Genomic DNA, 10,820 nt, shown 5'->3' with positions numbered 1-10,820 from the left:
AAGGGAAGGGAAGGGAAGGGAAGGGAAGGGAAGGGAAGGGAAGGGAAGGGAAGGGAAGGCTGGGGCTCTCCACACTCCCAGCATACCCGGCCTGAGGTCAAAGGAACTCATAAGCCCAATGCCACATAAATTCAGTATTTTGCCAATTTCCCTGTTGACATCTTGCTAAGATAAATTTTCCTTGCAAAGCTGATGGGAGTGATTTGAAAAACCCAGAGAGTCTTGAGCTGGGAAAACTGACTGCCATAGCTTCTCAGTGAAGCCCACAATTTATTGACACAACAAGGTTATAGAATGAGAAGCAAATTTATTCTGTATTATCTACTGGCAGTGTAGCTCCAAAGATGCATTTTGAGGTAGCAGAAAGAATTTTGTTCTCCAAAGCCTTGTAACTCAAGCCTGCTGAAGCTGCCCTCACACAAATCAGCGATGACACATCTTTTCAACATCTAGGGCCAAAATTATTTTTAAAAGCATTGCAGGTAATTGCCACTGCTCTTATTCCAAACCACTGCTGTTTCCACTCTTTTACCATCACTGATGTAACCAACAAGTGTCAACAGCAAACATGGCCTGCTTCTGCAATGACTGAATTAATGGAAATAGTGCCTTTCACAACAAGCAGCTCACCCCTATCAATGGCCGTGACCAGATCTTTAACTGCAATTTACAGGAGACGTTCTATATTTCCAAGGTTTCTTATATACTACTCAAACATCTGGGTACCTTCTAAAATAATTGGTCTGCAAGGTGTGGATTTTATTGATCTTTTTCACTGGGGTGGATTGGCCACAAGAGTCTTTAAAACAATGGTAGCAAAAAAATATGCTGAAGCTAGTTCTCCTGAAGAATTTCAGAAAGATCAAATTAGGCCAAACCCTCTAATTTTGGTTTCAGTGGGGTCCCTTTTTAGTAGGGGTCCTTTTAGCAGGGTCCCTCCTTTAAAAGAGAAAGGAAATTAAAAATGAAAAACAGCACTGGGGAGAAGTTAAGCGTGTACTTCAAACTCACACATGCCAGGAAATTCAGAGTTAAAGGTGAAACTCCACCCTAAAGAGTTCCATATTGGAGATATTTCAGTGAACAAACGTAACATATTCTGAAATACAAAGACTCAGTAGGGTGCACTAAGTATGGAGTTTCAGCCTTCACTCCAAATTTCCTGGCTTTTTGGAGGTTTATTAGATTTTCATACCCCAAGCATTTAAGTACTCCAAGAAGTTTCCTCAGTGCAGCTCACCCTGATCCTTTTGGAAGCTGAGAGCAAGCACTGTGATGTTGTAGCCACCCATCCATTATTAATGAACCCAAAAACAACTTCTTGCAAATTTATGGTAATTTGGAGTGCTGAAATTACATGCAAACTAGGTAGTCTCAGTTGAGTTACCCTGAGAAACTTCAAAATTGCAACTCTACTCTGAACAAAACAGAAGGACAGGATTTCATTGACCCCAGCAGAGCACATGCTCCTAATCTTCCTCCACAGTATGTGGGTGCTGGAACTCTGCTCCAGCTGCCATGGAGCAATCTCACAATTGCTTCTGACAGCAGTGGTGTTTGTATTCCTGGTCTAAACACTCTGCCATGTCATGGGATGTGGATATGTCCATCCTACTTCCCAATGAATCTGCCTCTAAGGGAGGAAACATGACAGTGGTTATCAGCATCACACTTATTTACTGCACAGTTTTCATAAACACCTTGCAAATGTTGAAGTGGTTCCTGCATATCTCTGCAGCCCTGACAGGTCTGTTTGAGGCTGTGTGTCACTGCATCCCCTCAGAGCTCTACAGAAATTATGATCAGCATCTCTTTGAAGCCCCTCCATCCTTATCAAATCACCCACAAACAAGGTTTTAGGAGTATATGATGATGCCAATGGGTGTCTTGACCTACATCACATACAGTGTGAAATTGGCCTCACCAGTCACTCTGCACAAGTGTGTCTTCATGGTGGGCAGGTACAAAAGTGATGGGACAGCTCCACACTGTCCTGATCCTGGTGTGTTTGAGGGACAATTAATTCACTTCAGTTAAGAGAAAATAAACCAAGATATCCATTCAGTTTCCCCAGCCTCTGCAAAAAAAAAGAAAAAGCCCAGCTGAAATACTCTTTGCCCAGCAATCCATGAGCGGCAAAGTCAAATGCACCCTGTTTGTGGGTGCTGTAAATGGAACACAGTGGAGGTGGCTGCTCTACATTTCCCCAAGGGGCAGCTATTGCTTGCAAGAATTGGGCTTAAATCCCTGTCAGAAAAGAAGTCTGAGAGATAGAATGGAAATTGCTAATGTAAGCGTTGCACCTGGTTAAGCTTGCCTCAGAATTAAACTATGCACCTTTTTCAGTGTGAAAGGTGCATCCTGAATTTACACAGGAGGTTCAGCTGACATTAATTAAAAGTGCAAAGGTCACCCCACAACCAGAGCTGAAGGGAGGTTGTACACCAATGGCTATGGAAGAAAACCAGGGGGATTAATACAAGGCCCCACAGCATTGAAAGAGGACTGTTAGACATGGTCAAACTGTGGGTCTGTGTGAGGGATGCTACAATTTGAATTGCTCAGCAAAGAGAATAAACCAGCTCATACCCATGGCCACCATTGCACATCGTGGAATGGGATGAGCTCCACCTCATTTGCTTAACCAGAGGCTGGTAAGGTGTTGCTGGAAAGCATCCATGGGGCAGCTGATCCTAGAGGATGTGGTGCTACCCAGCAGCAAGGGGTAAATTCAATCCCTGTCAAATCTGCAGACTCTGCACTTGCAAATCTTCCACGTGATGTTTCAGAGACAAACAGGTCTGCATCAGCACTGGGGGTATAAAAATACTTTAATCTGTTGTCTCCCACAAGGATTGTTAATGATCTCTGATAGTTTACTCCATAGATTTTATAGACCCCCTTCATCCCAAGCATCCTGCAGTTTGACCAGACAGTGATCTTTTTCCTTAATGGATAACATCCATGAAAGAAACCAGGAGTTCTATGAGTCTTGGCGAAAAAATGCTTCTTGAAAAAAGCTGTTGGAAAAGTTGACTGTGGGTCAAGCTAAATTGAGCAAACTCCTACTGTTTCTAGGGTGTGGAATAGTATAGAAATAGTTTCTTTAGCACTGCAGTCCTGTCTGTATCAGAATTCAATACTAGACTTATAAATGTCAGTTGCTAGCATGGGAACAGATGCAACTCCTCCCAGCTGATTAACATCCCTGACATCTGGAACAGAGGACAGAATAAACAGAGAGAACAGAGGATTTCCTGTTGGGACTTGGCTTTTGGGTGACAACTACCAAGATACAGCAGCTCCATCCTTGACAGTATTACTCTTCGCTTCCTAAACAGCCCTGGAGCTGCTAATTAAAGAACTGGACATTTAACACTGAATCCCTAGACAAATACTCAGGTATTTGCTACATGTCTGTCTGATACCTATGTGAATGCAGGCATCCTTGATGTCAAGAGCTGCACAATGGTCTCTTCGAGGCAGGGGATTAAGTTTTCAAGCTCCCGGAACTGAAGAGCTTTGAAGAATTTCTTCTGTTCTTTTTAGTGTTTAGGATTAAGTGGAAATTAGTGTTTTATTGGGAATCAAGGAGTGTTTCTTACAACTTCAGCTCCTGGAAAAGGGCATTCAGTGTGCCTCCCTCCTCCAGAGTAAGCTGACCATATTTTTCAAGTACGTCTCATGAAGAGAATTCCAGCAGAAGAGAAGGAAAAGTGGTTGAGTGGTACTCCATGGAAGAGCCCTGAAGTGCAGCTCCATCACCCGAGGCTGAGGCTGCCCTGGGCTATGGATTAGCCACCACCTCCTCCTCCTAATGCTACTGCTTTGGCCCACATGCCTAGCCCAGTGTGCTCTCACACAGCTCTGTCACACCCACTGCTGCTCAAAACCACTATGGAAATTCCTACAAATGGGTCAGGCATGTATTTTAAGTCTAATTTATGTATGCCTAGAATGTGGTGTGACACGATATGAACAGAAATGAACTGTCCAATACAAGTGTTAGAAAAGGACACAGGCTCCAGCTCTCAGGGAGGGCTGGAACTGGATGGTCTTTAAGGTTCCTTCCAACCCAAATCATTCTGTGGTTCTGTGATTCCTTGGTTTGGTGCCAACCTGAGTTTGCTGCAAATGGACCAGAGCTTGTACAGCTCATTCTGCTCCTCCTCTAGGCAGAAATGAAGGGCTGTGAGCCTTTGGGCACACATGTGGATGTTGAGAAAGTCTGTCCCCAGGACAGCTATTCTGGGGTGATTTCCAGCAAGCACTTGGTAGGCCATATGGATCGAGGGAGCTTGAAGAGACTCCAGTACTTTTACTGCTTCAGGAATTTCATCAACGTTTTCCTAAGAAGGCACCGAGGGGAATGCTTCCTTATCTGTCCATGGAATCCTGTGGTGAAGCCTGATGTACAAGCTCAATATTACACAAAAGGAACGTCTCAGTTAACCATAGGATGGTGCAAGAACTCACCACATCAAATGGCATTTACTGAGCATGATTTCCTATGATCCCTTGCTGCTTCTTTCAAGTTCTTTGAAAAGCAGCCATGGTAGGTGTCATGAGCTCAAAGTCTTCCCTGTTTTGTAACCAGCAATATACCAAATAACACAAAGAATGAGTCTTTCTGGCAAGGGTGTTTATTCTTGCTCCTTCCCTTTGTATTGGGCCAAACTGTATGATCTTAGCATGTTCTAATTTCCCAGAATTGCAGAAAAGCAGAACAATATTTGTAAACCTTCTGCTGGGACAAAATACATTTTGTCCCACTCTCATGAAATTAATGAAAAGAAGCGAGGCAGATATTCTTGGATAAAGCCTGCTGTGTGGCTAATGATAACCAGTCCTTTGTTTTTTCCCTGCAGGCTATTAAAAAAGAGGAGAGATGATCTAGTTGGTACCACAATGTTTACAGCTTTTCTGCTGAGCTGCTCTGAGAGCAGAATTCCCGTTCTTACTGCTGTCCCTCTGACAAACTTAAATGTCTGCCACCTCACTATGGCATGGAACATCAGCTTTTTGGAGTTAAATATTTTTGGAGAGGTGCCACAAAGACAGGCAGGAAACAGAAAAGAAACCTACCAGCTGTGCTGCTGGGATCAGCTCTGAAGTCACCACAGTTTTACCACCACAGTGACTGAATGACACCATCAAAGTACCTGAGCCCTTTGTCCCCGGTGCCCATAAGGATCACAAGACTATCGTAACACAGATCAGAGGTGTCTTGGAATTGTTTCAGTGGTATCACTTAGTCACAAAGCACCCACAGTGTTTTTTGTATCAAGGCTCAGAGCAACTCTGTCCTAGGATGGAGCTTCATGGACTGGGACTCATAATAAGAAGGAAAGTGGCTGGGAACAGATAAATCATCTTTTGGGGATAAAGAGGCACTGAGGAGGGTTCCTGTTTATTACAGCATCAATCAAACATCAGCACTTCTTGGTTGGTTCCAGAGGACAGAAGTATTTAATGAATAAGCTCTGCTTGGTGAACAGCTGGCTGCAACTGCTGACACTGAGGGTGTGAAGGAACAAAGCCCAATACCAAGGAAGACTCTGAAAAGTCTTTTTAAATAAAGTTAATGAAAATTTTTATTGGTACCACTTCATCTTTCTTTCCTCCCTTTCCTCACCAGATTGAAGGATCTTTGCCCTTTCTTCTGCTATTGTTGGACTGAACTTTGGTGGAAGAAATACCTGAAATGAGATGTGAGTTCTCCATGGCTGTAAGGTCTTCACTGCTGTGATGCAAGGTCTGCACTAGAGGGGACTGAGGACTCTTGGCCAATGAAAGCGATGACAAGAGGGGCTGGGGATGCAAAATGGGCCCAGATGGTGCCAACTAAATTTTTACTTTGTCACTAATTGACATGGAAATCTCTGTCTCAGGGGATGATGCTGACATCGATACCAAAGCCAAACGCAGGGTTTGAATCTTCACCCCTGTAGTCAGTAAAGGCTTTGCTGCCAAAATCACTGCCCTAAACATGTATTTGTTAACCTAAATTCCCAAAGCAGAGTGAGTCAGGCTTACAAACTTCAGTGATAAATCCACAGGCCTAACTGCTCTATCTTGCCTTACTGAGCACAAACACTCATCACAGAAGTGAGTTTGAGCTCAGCCAAAGCACATCAGCCACCAAATAAAGACTCCAGTGACATGGAATTTCTGCTACTGCCCTCTGTGGTTTCATTGCCCATGATCAATGCTGCAATACCATGTCTGTGCAAACATAAATAAATTAAATCTATCTGTAAAAAAACAAAAACAAACAAAAAAAAACCCTCTGGATTTTCTGAGGCTCTAGGCTGTGGAAGAGGATCTTCAGGCTTCCCCAGTGTTTCAGGTCAAGAGGAGGTTTTTCTCAAGTCAAAATGAACCTATAGAAGATCTGTGAGATCAAGTCCATGAGATCTAAGTCCTCCAGACAAGCTCAGCCAGGTGGTTGTCTCCAAATTGTATTAAGCTGGTCACAGAACAAGTGATAAAAGGGTACTATCAGATTAAAAATAATGTATTTTTTCCTAAAAATTGTATTAATTGCTACAGCTAACACCTTGAGTTCTCAGAACTACAGTGTTAAAACAATCCAATTTGCATTATGCTTTTGATGATATTTGCTTAGTGGAGTTCTTCTCCATTTGAACAGCATTAAAAATTGGTATTTTTCCTTTCAATGTTTTCAAGCATTAATATTTAAAGAATTTCCTCATTTGAGCTTTGTTCACTGGTAAGTGACTGAAGTCAAACTGAGCTAGAAAGATTTTTTTAAACAACAACCTTGCTGGAGTAAAAAAAAAAAAAAAAAAGGCTTTTCTTTCCAACTTAATTATGTGTATTTAAAGCTCCAGTAGAGCTGATAATGTTGTTTAAAAATTTCTCTCTATTAAGGAAGCTATAAATATAGCCTGAATTGCTGCAATAGAAGGAACTCCTGAAGAGTTTGTACTTTTCTTCTTTACCTGAACTTTAGTGTTGGGTATTCTGACCATTTAGAAGTTTCCCCTCTATGGCTCCATGAACTGCCCTAAAAAAGCTGTAACATGGAATGCAGATAACAGAATTTCAGCTTTAATTTTCATATTTTCTGTGCTTATACTTCTAACTCATTCACAAGAAACACCTTATTACTTAAACATACTAACTTATCTGAATTTGGAGTAATTGTAGGTACATGGTACCCACCTGATGCAAATTATTTGACCATGCCACACCTCAAACTGCAGCCCAAGGAAGCCTGAGCTGAGGAGCTGAGGATTTTATGAGCTTACATCCACTCACAGAAACTGCCATGCAATGAAGTGGCATTACTCCTGTTCTCATTTATGTTTAAAAAGGGGCACAGAAGAGTTTCATTACCCACCAAGAGTGTGCAACAGGAATCTTGTACCCACCTCACTCCTCACAGCCCCCAGACTCAGCTGCTCCTCCACAGCAGTGCCCACAGAGAGCTGTACACAGCAGTAAGAGTATGGAGTTACCTACCTACCCTCAAAGTGCTACAGAATTAAAGTCTACCTAAGAGTATTCATGTTCTGTTTCATGCCTGAGGGCCTTTTCCCTCTCCAAATACACATGAGCTTTCTGTGACATCCAATCCCCACTCCTCAGAGTCTGGAGTTAAAATAAACTGTGCACTGTTACAATATGCTGCTCATAGCCAACAACTAATGGGTCTCTCAAAATTGGCTGCTTCAGTCTTTAGCACAGATTTTCCTTAGCCTGGCTGGGAATACCAATTCAGGGGTAAGACACTGCTGAGACCATTACTGAGATTGCATTTGGAGAGCCGCAATGTGAGCCAAATACTGAGAAAAAAAAAAAAATTCATTAAACTCCAAAGCCCATAATAGCAACAATGAAAGGGTTCAACAGCCAGCAGGATGATCGATACCTAGACAGATATTCATCAATATGGTCATAAAAAGAAATTGCCTACCTGTAAGGAGAATATGGGTCAAAGCAGGTCTTGGTGACTTCTGTTATCTCTGGGTTGCAGCACTCCCCCCCATCGAAGTTGTACCTCTCGTAATTACAATCCATGTCACACACCCCGTTCTGCTTCTTCTTGTTGAAGAGCGTGTGGCGGACGTGCCGGCAGTCCCCGCCGTCGTACCCCGTCAGGGTGTGGTTGCACTCGGGGTCACAGTTCTCGTCCCCAATCTTGCTGATGTCACAATTGGCCAGGATGAGCCGGTGGCGAAGGGAAGAATTCTTCACCTCCAGCACCTCCAGCTCCCAGGTGATGTTGTAGCGGCTGAAAGCCTCGTTCAGGTGCTGGTGCTGGAACTCGATCTGCTGCTGGCTGACGGTGGGGTTCTGATGTTTGTCATCGTACAGATTCACCACGCGGTAGCGCACGGTTTTGTTGCGGCGGAACCTGGGCAGTTTGTTGTAGCTGGCGATGACGTCCGTGTTGTCACACACTGTCTGCCCGCAGAGAGGAGGGTCCAGGCTGGTGTCCAGCAAATAGCCATGGTGGTAGCTGAACTTGGTCTGAGGGCTGCTGCCATCCTTCATGGGAGACCAGGTGCTTTTCACATTCAGTAAACTGTCTTGAAGAACGAGCTGAGGTAGGGGCGTGTCTTGCCTGTGAATCGCCTGCTCCATGTCCAACAAGATCTCCTTTTGAGACCGGGCTGTCCTCCAGAGGCTGAAGTGCTCCACATAACCCCGATAGTTCTGGTTCAGGGCATTTCCTCCCAGCATGAGCACCTTGCACTTCAAGGTCAGCGGACTGAAGATGCTGCCCACTTGCTCTCCACTTGTGGCCACCTGGGCACCGTTCACGTAGAGTCTCATCAGGCGCCCGTCATAGGTGGCAGCCAGGTGCACCCACTGGTTGGGGAGGTAGCTGCGGTGTGCTGCAATGGTGGTGACTTTGCGAGCACGGTCCGTCTTCAGTGAGAAGAAATAGCGGGGGTCTCTGTTCCCCTGGTCACTGACGGTGTTAATCCCCAGGACCCAGCCTCGGTCACGGGAGGTGTAAGAACATTTGTCATACAGTCCTATGTGCCCCCAAAAGAGAAATATGAATAAATAAGGATGACAGAATGAAGGCGTCAGTCTTTAAATTGTGTAAATATATCTCTCTAAATGTATATACACACACTCACCTACATCTGTTAGATAGTTAGAGCACAAGGAAGACTTTAAATCATCTAGTGCACCAGTGTGGGAGGTCATGTCAAGACTTCCTATTAAAGGTAAAGATTTGCCAGTGACGTGTACAAATGGGATTCCCTTTTCTTGACCAAAGTCCAAAACTTTCCTGCAAATTCCTGTCAGGAAAACATTGGACTGTGCATTTGGTTCTTCCCTTCCCTCAAGCCATTCATCAGTGGTTGAAAACAAAAACAGTCTTGAGAACCAATCCCTGTTGATGTCACTCATCCCTCATACCCCTGAACCATGTGTCTAATAAGGTTCAGAAGGGAAATAAACACAAAATCTAAATTCTGCACACTTTGAGAAACACTGAGCAGCTGCAGTCACCTTGTTAAATTCAAGCACGCAAATCCTACTGAGAGTGAATGGGATGCGTTCAGGCTGCCTTCAAAGTCATACCCAATAAAAGCCACGGCATACACTGGTACACACCACACTGGGGAAGGTCAACAAAAACACACAGATGGACATCCCCAGAAAGATGGACATTCAGAAAGGTTCCTGTCCTCTCACAGGCACACTTCCTACCAACTCAATGCACTGCGGAAAGATTTCTCTCCCAAAGTGTAGATCCATGCTTAGAGCTCTCTCACCCAGCCCTCAGAGAGCTCCAGGCAGTGGACAGAGCCCAGTTCTCCCCAGTTTGGGACACAAGGCTCAGTGAGTTAAAGAAAGACATTTCCATCCTTCAGTCCTCAAAGGCCAAGGGCTGCAGGGACACCCTCACCAAAAACAAAATCATTGGAGCTTTCAGCACCAAATGGCCTTTCTACTATCAGCACATAGAAAACAATCCTTCCCCAGAGCCTCCACTTCCAAAAGCCTAAAGGAAAATAATAAATCTCTGACAGTTCAGTCCTCGTGAAAAGACTAAATATCCCCTTACCTCACCCCTGCACCCTCACCCTCCCCTCACTACAACCAAATAACATCTTCTGCTTCTGACTAAGTTGCTCAAGAGCCATCTGTTAACAATCACTCATTAACAGTGCAGTCTTGTCTAGTATCAACAGAGCAAAGGTTACAGGAGCATTCACTGTATTTTTCCTCCCCTCTCCCAGCACCCACCTTCCCCCCTTCTCCTCACACCCTGCCCCTCTCCACCTCCTCCCCCAGTAAAAAAAATTCTTCTGATGGGAAAGTTAAAAACATTTAAACGGGCCTTTTTTCTGCACACTGGTATTTTGCTAGGGATTCTGAGCTCCCCCTTTTCCTGTTTCCTTTGGAAGAGAGATCCCAGAGTTCGGAAGGTAATGTGTTTATTCATCTGTAGGGTGCACTCAGTTCAAAACCTTTTCAAGACCAGCTTCTGGTTTATACTGCTACTTCTGATCATGAGAAAGGAGACGAGGAGAACCAGGCAAGAAAAAAACAAATGTGCTAAAAAAAAAAAAGACATTTCCTGGGATGGGTATTTACCCGAGGAACTTGTGATACGAGACCCGAAGCTACCAATAACCTCTGGAATCTGTTTTTGAAGCATTTTTAAGTTTTTCTTTAGTAAATAAATGCTTTTACATAGCATTCATTTTCAGATGGATGAGAGCCCATAAAAGTCTGTATTTTTATGCATCTCAAATGAAGGTATTGTCCAGTGATAGTGGGTGGATAACACTGCAATGAATAAGAAGGCAGCTGGCAAGACAAGT

At 43.9% G+C, this 10,820-nt stretch overlaps 1 protein-coding gene across 1 annotated transcript in view; it reads right to left on the bottom strand.

The window, feature by feature from the left end:
• Positions 1–10,820, bottom strand: part of PAPPA (pappalysin 1) — a 177,508-nt gene that overhangs the window by 142,373 nt on the left and 24,315 nt on the right. The window contains exon 2 of the mRNA XM_041406962.1: positions 7,943–9,011. Coding sequence (XP_041262896.1) covers positions 7,943–9,011 — 1,069 coding nt within the window. The remainder of the gene's footprint in view (positions 1–7,942; positions 9,012–10,820) is intronic.

This window comes from Onychostruthus taczanowskii, unplaced genomic scaffold (assembly GCF_017590055.1).
Source record: "Onychostruthus taczanowskii isolate IOZ18803 unplaced genomic scaffold, ASM1759005v1 scaffold25, whole genome shotgun sequence".
Lineage (NCBI taxonomy): Eukaryota > Metazoa > Chordata > Aves > Passeriformes > Passeridae > Onychostruthus > Onychostruthus taczanowskii.
Note: the sequence above shows the minus strand (reverse complement) of the source record. Positions and strands in the feature narration are given on the sequence as shown.